At 44.4% G+C, this 14,052-nt stretch overlaps 1 protein-coding gene and 1 non-coding gene across 3 annotated transcripts in view; one reads left to right on the forward strand and one right to left on the reverse strand.

The window, feature by feature from the left end:
• Nucleotides 1-8,415: 8,415 nt before the first annotated feature.
• On the reverse strand, nt 8,416-8,519 carry LOC115868388. The gene has a single exon (XR_004045561.1). It is a non-coding gene; the product is annotated as a small nucleolar RNA U13 (small nucleolar RNA).
• Nucleotides 8,520-8,872: 353 nt separating this feature from the next.
• Nucleotides 8,873-14,052, forward strand: part of TTI2 (TELO2 interacting protein 2) — a 15,532-nt gene continuing 10,352 nt past the window's right edge. The window contains exons 1-3 of one of the 2 annotated variants that reach the window (XM_004696495.2): nt 8,873-9,907; nt 11,470-11,656; nt 13,616-13,708. In XM_004696495.2, coding sequence (XP_004696552.1) covers nt 9,270-9,907; nt 11,470-11,656; nt 13,616-13,708 — 918 coding nt within the window. In that variant the 5' untranslated portion in view covers nt 8,873-9,269. The remainder of the gene's footprint in view (nt 9,908-11,469; nt 11,657-13,615; nt 13,709-14,052) is intronic. The other variant, XM_045286634.1, reaches the window with a different exon arrangement.

Here is a 14,052-nt window from a genome sequence, read left to right on the forward strand (position 1 = left end):
TTTATTAGGGGCTCATACAACTGTTATCGCAATCCATACACACATCAATTGTGTAAAGCGCATTTGTACATCATTCTCAAAAAATTTTCTCTCCACTTAAACCCCCGACATTAGGTCCTCATTTTGCCCTTTAACATTTTAAAGCGGTCTTGTGCAGCAGATTTGCCCAGGGCAGTATGTCCTTTGACTTATAGACTGATACAGGAGTGCTGTTGGAGTAGTGAGTGACACGCTGGGCTCCTCCCAGCTGCTCTACAGGAGAAAGAGGAGGCTTTCTACGCCCATAAAGAGTTACCGTCTTTGGAACCCACAGGGTCCTTTTACTCTGTCCTTCAGGGTCAAAATGACTTGAAATAGATTCAATGGCAGTGACTCAAGTGAGCGTTGATTGTAGATCCAAGTGAAAGGAAGTCCTTGACAACTTTAATCTTGTTTCTCTTTATCAGTAAGTTGTTTATTGGCACTGTTGTGAGGATTCTTGTTTTATGTTGAGATGTGATCTATCCTGAAGGCGAGTTTCATCACCATTTCAAATCCTTGTTTTCAGCAAGTGTGGCAGTTAGATTTTATGTCAACTTGAACCTGGGTGAAAGTGTCGGGGTGCAGTGCAACCTGTCGATCGGGTGGTAGCCTGGTGATGCTGCATTGAACATGTGGTCTTTTTATAAGAGACACAGGGAACTTTTCTCCCCTCTTCTGGCCCTTTGACTTCCTCCTCGCTGGGATTCTGTGTCTACCTCCACAGGTGGTCCCATGTGGACTGTGGACCCTGGGAACCAACCAAAGCTGCCATCACTCTGCCATGTGCCCACCAGCCTTGGATCCCTGCAATTCTCCACTCGCTGGCCTGTGACCTCCCTGCTTCCTGCTCTGTTTCATCGACCCACAGCTATGTGAATCTAAAGAGTGCTCGGCCAGCACTGGAGCCGTGGACTAGGCTGGGCTGATACCTCCTTGAGTTGGACTAGGCTGGAATGCCTTCTTGATATAAGATTACTTCTTGATATACTTTCTTACCCATATATGAGTGTCACTGGTCTTGTTTCTCTAGGCAACCAGGCCTAACACAGCAAGTGATAATGGGCCATCTACTTATCAAGTGTTGTTAATGAACGTTCCTCAAGTCCTGATGCCAAATTCTTCAAATAGTCTAAATTCTTGGTTTATGTGCTCAGCATACAGATTGGATAAGTATGGTGAAATGATACAATCCTGATGTACACCTTTCCTGGTGTTCAATCATGCAGTATCCCCTTGGTCTGCTTCAATGCCTACCTCTTCGTGTGATAGGTATTTCATAATAATGATTAATAATAATTAATGCTAGGAGGATACAGCAAGTAATTAGGTTATTGTTAATAATCTTAGAAACCAATATTTGCAGTGAAAAAGGAGATATATATTAGTCTCACATGAAAGAGCTATAAGCCGATCCTTCTAAATATTTAAATTATAAGCAGCATTATGAAGTCCAATTTATTTCCTGTTTCTAAAAACACATTATTTTCTAGATGTGTCCAGTGCATCCTAGGTGCCTAAATTCAGTAAACATTCAAGATAAATGACATCCAGGCCTTTACATAATATTTCCCTGAGTTGCTGGGCCTGGGGGCCGCTTTCATGGGTAGCACCTGGGGTGGTAAAAGCTTGTGAGCAGTCATTTAAGGTGTGAATACTGGTCTCTCCCTCTCAGGAAGGAAGAATGATGATGACAATCTGAAGCCATAGAAGCAATTAGTCCAATTAGATTAATGAGCAATACAAACATCAGTATCTAAAACCCTGAGACCAGAAGGACTAGTTGGTATCCAGTTAGTACTACCAACTGCTCTGAAAAAGATCCCATTAGAAGGTTCTGGATAGAGTCAGGAGGAAAATGTGGTCCAGAACCAAAAATCATAAAAGAGAGCAGGCTTATTGATCTGATCGAGACTAGTGGAGCCCCCAAGATCCTTAGTCAACCCCCAGGCCTGGAGCTGAGCTCAGCCTCATGTTAGACTCCTCAACCGTTTCAGAACAAACCCGTAGCATTTTCCCACGGCTAAGAAAGGAGGCGCCAGGAGGCCAAGTTAGAGAGGAAATTCACCACCTTCTCCAGGAATGTCTGAGCCAAGGAGCCGCTGCCGGTCCTGTCCTTCACCACCATGGGCCATGTTATAATTCTGACACCCCCCACCCCGCCCCGCCCCGGTTAAAAGCCCTCACACCAAGTATTCCAGCATATGATCAACAAGTCCCACAGATGATGGGTACATGCCCGACATGCCCAGCCACCCGCAGGACCACAGCCTGGAGTGGCTGAGGAACCAGAACCCTATGATGATGAAGACAGCTGGGCCTCCCAATAGAAACCCGGAAACAAGGAAAGCCAGCGAGGAGGAGGAACGCAAGCCCGGGAAGAAGTGTATCCGCGGTGATGCGCCGGGAGGATGGCGATGAATGAATTGAAAACAGCTGGTCTGCACGGTCGAACGTAAAGCTCGTGACCACAGTGAGACAGCAGGAACTGGGGCCTTTGGAAAGATTCTTGGTTCACTCTCGCCGCCCCCAAGACGATGGGGAGGGGGGATGTCAAAGGGGCGCGTGCTTCAAAACGAAGAGGCTCGTTGGTGAAAGATGGACAATCTGAGCATGTAAAATAATAAGCGGCGATGCAACCGAATTCATCAAATCTGTAGAATTCTGTGAAATCATCTGAAAGTGAAAGAAGGAAACGTCACACTATTCTTTGAAGATCTTGGGGCGCTGACTCGTTATTCTGAAACTTGGTAATAAAGAGGATGAACTAAGCATTCCCTAGGAAATGGGGGAGCTGGAGGAACTAGTCAACGACATAGGGAGAAAACAAACCAACGAGCCCCAAATTTTGAACTTTTTACAGGACAAATTACCCAGTTTCTTCAACCAAGCAATTTTTAAAAGGAAGGAAGACGATTATAAATGTTAAAAAGACTTCAGAGACATAGCAAGAGTAAATTTTCCATGACTGAAAAAATATTTTAAGTGAATACTAGAGGAAGCATTGGAGTCAGAACATGCTGCCTGTTTTGTTTCATGTGTGATTTTGCGCATGCTTGTGTTTTGTTTTTTTTTAAGTGCCGAGAAATAACAGTTTTTGAAGAGGAATCTGGAATCACAGAATATTTTAAAGGTAAAATAGAGTGAGCAAAAGTAGAGCACAAATGGAACAATAAAGTCCCAGGGTGTCACAAAGGCTTTGAAGTTAGTTACTGATCTGGTTTGTTAGTTACTAGCTGAAAGCCTGTTGGCAGGCATTATCTGGCAGTCTGCTTCTGCATAAAGATTACAGCCAAGAAAGCTCCATGGAGCAGTACTTTGTAACAGGGGGCGTACTTACATGATTTGGAATCAACTCAACAGAAAGCGTCCCCTCTGGGTTTTTGGACTTAGTAGGGTTGATGGAACAGAAAGAAAAGGATTAAATGCCGTATCCAAAACTCACTGCCATCGAGTCAAACCTGACTCCTAGTGACCCTGTGGGACGGTCAATCTGTCCCAACGCGTTTCTGAGACTGTAACTTCACAGAGTAAGAAAGCCATATCTTTCTCCCTCAGCGTAGCTGACGATTTCAAACTGCTGAACATGCGGTGAGCAGCCGCACACCGGAGCAGTCCGCCAGCCGGGCTCCTGACCGCAGCCAAGACAGGTAACTCCGTCGGAATGAGAGAACGATGGTCAAGACCCACCGTTTGTGCGAAGTGCTGTCATTGGGTTGGGTGTTCTTAGATTAGTAACAACATTTTTAGACGTATCAAACTGATGGCACAGACATGAAAAAGAAGGTAGGCAAGCCTGTTGTTGGGGGCCCTGGGGTCGGTTCTTCGCAACCCTTTATGATCCTACGGTGAACGACGCCCAGTCCTGAGCCATCCTCACGGTTGTTGCCTTTGTGTGTAAGTGGTCTAAATAAGCCTAGAAAACTGAAGAAGCTGGGAAAGGCAAATTAAAGCTGCAGTGGATTTACCCCACGATAAAGGTAGATTCCTTCAGTCAAATCTCCAACACAGTAGGACTTGGGTTATGATAATGCCTATTTAGTGTTTACCAGAGTCTTTTGTTTATAGTTTTCATCACATTATTCCAAAGTTTTCACATTCATTAAAAGTCATTTGGTACTTGCACTTATATTACAAATGTGAACCTTCAACATAATTAGTATACTCTTTAGCCCAAACCAGCCTTTATAATTAGTATTAAAAATTTGTAGCCTCATATGCAAAAGGATATCCTGTAATTGTTACTTCATTCTCTACAGACATTCAAGGTTAGAAATACTAGGCTATTATTTTTCCATCTGGCTGCTAATCACTAAAGTGGCTCAGCTGCAAGCCGTCATTATCTTACAATCTGTTGTGAGGTCCTCTTATTAGCCACCTTTGGGCCTTATGAACCTTGAAAGATGTGTGTGCCAGGCTGCACGCACATCGGCTTTGACGGTGGGTAGAATGAAGGTAACACTTCACTTTTATTTCCTCCCACGTCTGTTTTTCATTCTGAAGGGTTTTTCACCTTAGTGAATCATAGAATCTTTTACTCACCTCTTGATTCCATTCCATTTTTGATGACTTCTAGTTTTCCTAGATTCCAAGATCGTACATTGCATGTTCTGAGTATTAGATTTTTGCAGCTGTTTCTTCTGACCTTGAGTTGTTCCCTATCGGCAGATGGAGATCCCGGGAAGGCTCCACTCCCACAGGCTTCACTCCATCCACTCATGCCGCCATGGATCTGTGTTGGGGAAATCATTAGGTGCTCCCCAGGAGAAAGACAAGGCTTTCGACTGCCTTTAAGGCTTTACAGTCTAGAAGACCCACAGGGGCAGTTCTGTCCTTCTAGGGTCACCACGAGTCAGCATCGACTTAATGACAGAGAGTCTGAGTTTTATGCATCTTGTGCGTTCCTGCCACAGGGCTGAACTCACCCATTTCTCAAGGAGCCCTGTTCCCCTTCGTGGGAATGGCATTTACATGATTAATCTGGACACTAGCCATCAGGACTATCACTGCCTTCCTGCCTTTCTTGGCCAAAGTAAGGTATATATATATATATATATATATTGTAGAAAGAGAAAAAATTATCATTAATGAACACTGATATTGCCAGTTCATATTTCAGGATACGGAGTTTAAATTTTGCTTCATTGGTTTAATCCTTAGTTTTATGTTCTTTTTAACTAGAAACCTTGGTTTCTAATGGTATTAAGAAGATTGCTTAGTGGCTTCTTTATTTATTTATTAATCATTTTATTGGGGACCGTACAACTCTTTTAAAAAAAAAATTTATTCTTTATTTATATGCACGTGTAAAATATATATTATAGTACCCAAATCACAAAACCAATGGTACTATTAGCACTACTATTACTACATAGTTTATTTTGTTATTCTTTTTTTGTGTTAGGATATGTTACACTAAGTATATGTATTCATAATCATGAGTTTTAACATTCTTGTAAAGAGCCCTGCTGTTGCCGGGATGAAAACTCTCCATTCCTGGCCATCAGGGTCTCCTGCTCGCTTGCAGAGGAATGTGGCAGTGAGCTTCTGAGAAGATTACAGCCTTGGAACTTCGTGGGCAGTTCTGCTCTGCCATTACAGTCCAAGTCCACTTGACAGCAATGGGTCCGGCTTAACGTGGGCTGCTTATTTTAACATGTGGTTATGCCAGTAACTTGAAATGCCCTCAATGAGAATGTTTTTTGGAAATGCTTTGTTTTTAAAAATAATTATGAAGCGACAGGATATATATGCAGAGAAGCATGTGCAGAGATGAAAACGTTCCTATAGCCTTCACCACGTTCCTTCTTTCTAAGGCATGACCATTTTATTCGTTCTAAATGTACATTCCCATTGCTTCTTTCGAAACATGTAAGTAAAAGCATGCAACCATAATCTATTTCTCCTGTCTTTCCTACACGAAGGGGTTTCAAAAAATCCGTGGAAAAATTTCATTATCTTTTCATTTCACTTTGTGAAGCCCTGTATACAGAAGTCTCTGACTTGCCTTTTTTTTTCTCTCCCAACTAACAATATACCTTGGAGCCCTATGGAGGTCCACAGAGAGCGTCCTCGCTCCTTTGTACGGCTGCACAGTACTGCATTGTGTGCTAGTACCGTGGGTTATTCAGCCAGTTCTGTGCATGGACATGTGGGTCCAACAAGCATTTATTGCATGACTAACTTGTGCCAGGCACTGGCGATAAAGGCATGGTCTCCAGCCTCAGGAAACTCACAGTGTAGGGGGGAAACCTCAACAATACAAGCACTTTCCTCATCACGGAGAGAGCTTGGATCCACTTTGCACAAGGGGCATGTGGCACACACAGGAGGGAGACAATGGCTTCTTTCTGTGTGGTGTCTTGGTCTCCATCCAAATGAAGGCCTTTACTAGGGGCATTTCCCTTATCAGGAAAGGGGTTTTTAGTGACTGACATTGCTTTAAAAAAAATCACTGAGTGCTACTAATTGGTCAGACAGAGATGGGAAGACCAAAGAAAAGAGGCAGGGGCGAGTTCTAAGCAACAAAATCTCCCCTGGAAAAAGAAAACTTCAGTAAAGCAGGAGTTGTGGTTTAATAATTACTAACACCTATACAGACTTTACCACGGACCAGCTGTCGTTTACAGATAATGCCTTTATTTCCACAACAACCCTAGGCGAAAGGGGCTGTTTTTTACTCACATTTTGCCAATAAAGAAACTGAGGCACAAAGAGTTACTTAACTGTTGTTGCTCAGGGTCACACAGCAAAAAAAGATATTGAGAAAGCAGGACGTAAAGAAGGAAGAAATTGCAGTTAGGATATGCAAAGCCGGATTCCCGCAAGTACCATTGCCGCCCTGGTGAAGAACGGACTGCGGACACCTCCATTTAGCCAACTCCCCAATACTGTACCACACCTCCCCACCACCCCCATGGGAGACCTCGCGCAGAGCTTCCTCCCGCCTCTAGGGGCGCCTCTTCGGCCGTACAGAACATCTGCAAGATCCGCCGAGGCGAAGCTCGCCGACTGGCAGTGCAGGTGAGTGAGTGCGAGGCCGGAGCTGCCCGGGATAAGGCCCAGCGCCCACCCTCTTTCTGCGGGCTGCGGAGCCATCTGCGGCGACCCCTCCGGGCGTCCGAAGTCCAGCATCCTGCGCCCGCGCTCACACTTCGGCGAGTAAGAAGATTGCGTTCTCGGGCCCTCCTACTGCACCCTGGGTGTTCTGGAAGTCCGGACAAACTCCCAAGGTTGGCCAGGCACCAGGATCTGCCCCTGAGGAACCGAACGTGAATAGAACTCAAATGCCCCCCAGCCCCTGGAGCCACAGTGAGGGCGATAAGCAATGGGCACAGGGTGTGAGACTGCCTGGTTAGGCCAGAGCGCCCTCCCGGGGCTTAGCCCCCAGCTCTGTACACACCCGGCTGGCGGGTGGGCTCTTGGACGCCCGCCTGACGTGTGGCAGGGGCGCACTACCCGCCCCGCCTCGCCTCCCCAAGCGCCCGCACGGGCGCTCCGGGGCTCGTCCTAGGCGCCGTCGGCCGCAGGTCCCGCACCGCGAGCAGCCAACCCAGGGTGACGGCGCTCGCTGCCAAGGACTGTCAGGGCAGTTTCCAACGGTCCCACATCGAGCACTAGATATTAGATTTTAAGAAGCCAGGAGCAAAAACTCATGTGACTAGGAGGAGTGCGGAGTGGAGACCCAAAGCCCACCTGTAAGCAATTGGACATCCCCTTACAGAAAGGTCGTGGGGAGGAGGCGGGCCAGTCAGGGTGCAGTGTAGCACGGATGAAGCATACAGCTTTCTTCTAGTTCCTAAATGCTTCCTCCCCCCACTATCATGATCCCAATTCTACCTTACAAATCCGGCTAGACCAGAGCCTGTGCATGGGTATCGATAAGAGCTGGAAACACTAGGAATTCAGGACAGATGAACCCCTCAGGACCAATGAGAGTACCCATACCAGGAGGGGAAGGGGAAGGTGGGGGGAGTAGATCACAATGACCTACTATAACCCCTCCCAGGGGGATGAACAATAGACAAGGGGGTAAAGGGAGACAGTGCAAGACATGGAAAGATAATTTGTAAATTATCAAGGGTGGGAGGGAAGGGAAAAAAATGAACTGATACCAAAGGATCAAGGGAAAAAAAACCGCTTTGAAAACCGATGATGGCAACATACGTACAATTGTGCTTCAGAAAACGGATATATGTATGGATTGTGATAAAAACTGTAAAAGCCCCTAATGAGCTAATTAAAAAATCCCAAGGCAGTTCCTGAGTATGGAATACCGGGGCCCAACAAAACACCAGTAAGTGTAAAACCCACGAGTACAAAAATAAAAATTTACAACTACAAAGGCTGCAGAACCTTCCCACACCCCAAAACTAAACAAAGGACCCTGCCAGTTCGCGTCAGATGGGTAATGTGCCAGCGTCGTAACAAGTATTAAGGGAGACACATATCACACAAACGCGTGAAAACCCAATCATCATGCTTATGAACCGGAAAAGGATCGGAATATGATGGTAATTGAAGATTACCCGAGTATGAGCTACTGTCTTTTGAGTAAGGGTTACAATTATTTTACGAATATATTCAGTATTTTCACATAAAATCCGGTATACTTTTAAAAGTCTCATCCATACTCTTGTGTTTAAATCTATTTTTTCACTTTAATTAATGAAAACAAATAAAATTAGCGAGCAAGCGATTATCTATGCAAATACAGTCACTATAACTCCACCTTCCTTGTCTCCCGAACCTGGAAGGCTATTTGCTTTACGACTGTTCCGCGTGACCCGGCAGAGCATTGCGGCACTACAGGCGGAAGTTAACCTAGTGCTGGGCGGCAGAGAAGCCCTAGCGTCGTGGGAAGGGCTGCTGGTTGAGTTTCTGGCATTTATTCCGTAAACATTTTCGTTTTGTCTGTTTTTCATGGGCGTGTTCCAAAAGAAGAAGAAGTAGAAGAATTTACGTCCTTCGCGGGTTGGCGTCTGAGACTCACAGCCAGAGAGAGACCTCCTTTTCCTCTGCAGGACCCCTAGCTTTCCCCACGCGAAACCAAATCAGTTGCCCTGGACTAGGACTTAAAGAGCGACATTTCGGGGGGGTAGCCAGAGTAGTCCAGGGTTTTTCAAACACTTTATTTTCATTCGTGCCTGACTCCTCCCTCCTCCAGGCCCCCTCAGAATTGTATTGGGTTTTAGTCTGTTCTTTGGGGGAATTGCCGATCCGGCGCCCGCCATCTTTCCTCAGCCTGAGCCATGGAGCTGGGCCGCGCTCCGGAGAACCCGGCACCCGAGGACCCTGGCTTGCCTGGCGTGCCTTCTCCCGTCGCTCCGAGGGAGGCCTTCTCCCGTTTATTACACCGCCTTTCTCGCCCGGAGGCCCGACGAGGTAAGGGGAGAGACTCAGTTTTTCAGGACCTCGGTGCTTTAATAGAGGCTGCAGAATGCGACGGATTATTTGAAGGGAGTGGTGCATCCACGTGTGAGTTGCTGGGCGAGGTGGCAAAAGCCCTGGGGAGGCTTGCAGCCCCACCCAAGGAAGATGGGAGTCGAGGTGACGGCCGCCCTGCGGTGGCTGAGACCGCCGTGGACGTCGGATTACTATTTCTGAAACTACTCCGGAAAATTCAGACTGGCAAGACTTCCCTGGGGTGCTCTGCGTGGAAGACCGGGCTGCATCACTTGGCAGGACCCGTCTATCTGTTTGCTGTCGCACACAGCGTGGAACAACCGTGGACCAGCCCAAGATCTCAGGAGGTTGCTAGAGAGGTGCTCTCCTTGCTGCTTCACGTTTCAGACTGCGGTTCTGTGGCAGGGTTCCTCCGTGGAGAAAATGAAGATGAGAAGGGGAGATTGACTGCTATCATGGGGCTTCTCAAGCCCAATTTGGCTAAGTGAGTACTTCCTGCGCAAAGGGCTGCCAGACTGGGCCTTCAGCGTAATGCTTTCAGAGGTCGGCATAGGAACCTTAGTTTTATTAGGAACGTAAGAACTAGCCATCAGGTGGATTTCAACTCATGTGGGTCCTGGTAGAACTGTGCTTCATAGGATAGTCAATGGTTCATCGCGTTCAAAGTAGTTGGCCAGGCCTGTCTTTCTAGCACATCTGCTGGGCTCTTAACCTCCAGACTCTTAGGTTAAGTCAGTCTATTATATTCGATTAAGAGTCAGTCCATTATATTTACCCTTTGCACTACTCAGGGACTCAAACAGTAAAATAAGGGTGTTGCAATAGCTTGCAAGTCTCCTAGAACCAGCAATGATTGATTTACTATAAATAACAACGAAATAGTGGCAAATGGCAGATTAAAATCTAGATGCTCAGGTGCCCACTTTTTAGTGCTCTTCCCAATCCTGCTAAAACTCTGTAGAATAAATTGGAAAATCTACCCTATGTACTTGGGTTTAAATTTCTTATTAAGGAGCCTTGTGGCACTGTTGGTTAAAAATTGGGCCACTAGCTGGAAGGTCAGAGGTTCAAACCTGCCAGCCACTGCTTGGTCGAAAAATGAGGCTCCCATAAATATGTACAGACTGGGAAACCCAATGACCTCTGTAGCTGTTCCAGGCAGAGACTCGATTTAAGATCGACTCCACAGCAATCAGTTTGATTTCTTTAATGCGTTGGTGTCCACTGAGGGTTTGGTTTTGTTAGGTGGGGAGGGTAGTTAGGAAAGGATTCAAACTTAGGTTTGAGCTTTATAATGAGGGATCTTGGAACTCATTGTTATTTATTAGATAGGAAAGCAATGCTTGGAATGAAAAAAATTTAAAAAGCCTTCAAGATTACTGTTAGCTGAAGTATTTTCTGTGAGTTTCCATTTCCTGCTTTCTGGGTTCATATTTGTAGTGGTGGGGTAAAGAGAGAAAAAAAAATGTGATCGTAAGTGTCATTTTACCAGGAAATTCCAGTCAAAAGGCTTGGTTTTAAGCATAGTGCTTCTTTTTGTTACTTTTATGTAGGACCAGGTGAGACAGCCACTTTGAGTCTCAGTTCATTATTTGTCATATAAAGATAATATCTATTATATAGTTATTTTAGGATTAATCATGTAATATGTATAGCCATACTTTATAAAGCTCTAAATTATTAAAATATAGATTTCCCCCTATATAATAATAAATAATGTGAGCCCTCTTTCATTCCTCTCTTCCTTCACCAAACATCTTCACCACAATCACTGCCACAAAGCCAAAGGTCACGTTGCTGTGGGTGTAAATAGTTACTTCTCCCTGGATAAGTTTGAGACCCAGAGCCCTGGATGATTGTTAAATGTTTTTGGTGTAAGTTATTTTGATCCAAATATTCAAATATATGTTATAAAGTCAAGAGTCTTGTTAAGTGTGGGCTGTGCAGTTTCAAGGTCAAAAAAAATACTCTGCTCAGCTTGCGCTGCTTGATTTCCTTTGCTACTTAGCATCACAGCACTTACTGTGACTTCACGCTTCCCTCTAGGGAATCGTGGAAAAATAACCCTGCCACCAAGCATGTGTTCTCATGGACTCTGCAACAGGTCACTCGACCCTGGCTGAGCCAACATCTGGAACGGATGGTTCCGCCGTCATTGCTCATCTCCGATGACTACCAAACTGAGAACAAGCTCTTGGGTATACGCTGCTTGCATCACATTGTACTTAACGTGGTAAGAAACCGTGCTGTGGATGAAGGACCTAAATCACTCCTGGCTGGCCCTCCGCTAGTAGCACTATTTTATTGTTGCTCCTTGATGTTACTTATTTATTTATTCTGTTGCTGTTGAGCATACACACGGCAAAACATGCACCGATTCCAGTTTCTACATGTATGATTCAGTGACACTGATTACACTCTTGGTGTTGTGCCCCCATTTTCACCCTCTTTTGAGTTGTTCCTACTCTGCTAACACAAACTCACCGCCACTTAATCTTCCTCTCTAATCTTGCAGGTTGCTCCAGAATAGATGGTCCATTGCTCAAGGTAGACATTTTTACCAATTAAGGAACCTTCATAGGATACTTTTGGTTCAGGGTTTAGTGATAATCTCAGGTCAGTAGTGTCAAGAGTTCTTTCAGGTTTCCTGGCTCCAGCGAGTCTGCGGTCCATGAAAATTCTGTTCTTCATCCCCCTTTTGATCAGAATTCTTCTATAGACTGCTTAATTAGAATGTTTAGTGATGGTAGCTGGGCAATACCTAGTTGTTGTTTTTTAACTTTTTTATTTCATGGGAAAGAGGGCACTTGTTCATGGAGGCAGTTAGCCATCCATTCCATACCCTCCTCTTCATTCTCCTTCCTCTGTGGCTGCAGGGAAAGAGTCCATCACTGCGCCTTGGATAGCGCCTTTCAAGCTTCTAAGACCCCAGGACTATGCAGCAGGACTAGGAGGTAGTACAGACACTACACACGATGTTCCCTTACCTGAACCTACCCAAACCTCGAAGCCAAGGAATTAAGTTTCATGAGGTGTTTGGTTATACATAAGCTATTCCTTTTTTCCCCCAGTCATTGTTGTAAGATATGTATCACACAATTTTGGCAGTTTAATTTTTCAGTGTACAATATCGACAGCGATAATAGTAATTGGCTGTGCAATCTTGCCCTTGATCGCTGTGACTTTTTTGTCACCGTAAACCAAAACTCAGTACTCCATAAACAATAATCTCCTCATTGTCCCTCCTTCCCACCTCTAGTAACTAACTACAAGTAAACTTTGGTCTCTATATGTTTGCTTTGTTCTTTATACAGAAGGGAGGTGATACCATATTTGTCCTTTTGTGATTGACTTGTACTCATTATAATGTCATTAAAGGCCATCTCCTGTATTGTAGCATGTATCAAGACCTCCTTTTTCTCCTACTGGATGAGTAAGTAGTTCCAGTTTGTTTCATTGCTGGGTCAGAGGATAGTTTTCTTTGTTTTTTGAGGAATTGCACAAAACAGTGGCTGCCCCGTTGTGCGTTCCCATCAACAGTAGAGAAGTGTTCAGCATTTCCCACTTCCTTGCCGACATTTGTCCTTTCTCTGATCTTGGCCATCCTAGTGGGAATGAAACAGTATCTCACTGTGGTTTCCATTTGCACTTCTCTAATGGCTAAAGATGCGGCACATCTTCTCGTGTGTCTGGTGACCATTTGGATGTCTTCTTTGGTAAAATGTCTCTGCGTCCTTTGCCCGTTTTATGATTGGGTTGTCTTTTTTTGTTGAGTTGTACATCTCTTATTCACTAGCTTTCTATTAAAATTGCTAAGTTAAAAACAAAACTGCTAAGTAACCAGATTAACTTGTTAGTATATTCTCTCATATTTTTCCTCTGCCAACCAAGAAGTTATATGCCATAGTTAATATAATAACTAAAAAGATAATTGCAAAAGAAATGGGATGGCAATAGGTCATTATCAAATTGAATAAAGTATGCATGCAACTCCTCAAGGAAACTTTTTTCCCAGACTTTGTGTTATGGAACTTAAGAAATAAGCACATCACTAGAGAGAGGAAAGAGAGAGTGGCATAATGAACCTAATAAGCTTCCTTGAACCTGTAATTCACTTTACAATTTCCAACATTTTGCCAATTTGGGGAAACTTTTGCTGTTGATTTTAATTGGGTAATTTGTCTTGTTGCAGCCAGCTGCTGACTTGCTCCAGTACAATAGGGCCCAGGTTCTATACCATGCCGTTTTCAACCACCTGTACACACCGGAGCATGAGCTCATTCAGGTAACTGAGATTTGTCCACAATTGCCAGTCAGGGTTCTCGAAATGTTTTAGAAAGAAGGCGTTATGAGTAGGAATGGTAGGGAGATATTTTCCTCTCTGGAAATGAGGATAACTTAAATCCATTGCTAAGTTAAAAGCATGTAGGTAGCAAATGTTTAGTGAAGCTTTTTTTTACCTTAAATAAGTTTTATTGTGTTTGTCAAGTATTATACAATATGTTTTTTTTTAATCATACACTGATGTTTTATTTGAAAGAATTTTAAGTATATGTTCATTCTAGAAATTCTGGAAAATACAGAAATTCATGATGAAGAAAAAATTTAAATTAGCTTTTTCCCCATAGA

This window comes from Echinops telfairi, unplaced genomic scaffold (genome assembly GCF_000313985.2).
Source record: "Echinops telfairi isolate 266 unplaced genomic scaffold, ASM31398v2 ScPeMD7_9;HRSCAF=40, whole genome shotgun sequence".
NCBI classification, from domain to species: Eukaryota; Metazoa; Chordata; class Mammalia; order Afrosoricida; family Tenrecidae; genus Echinops; species Echinops telfairi.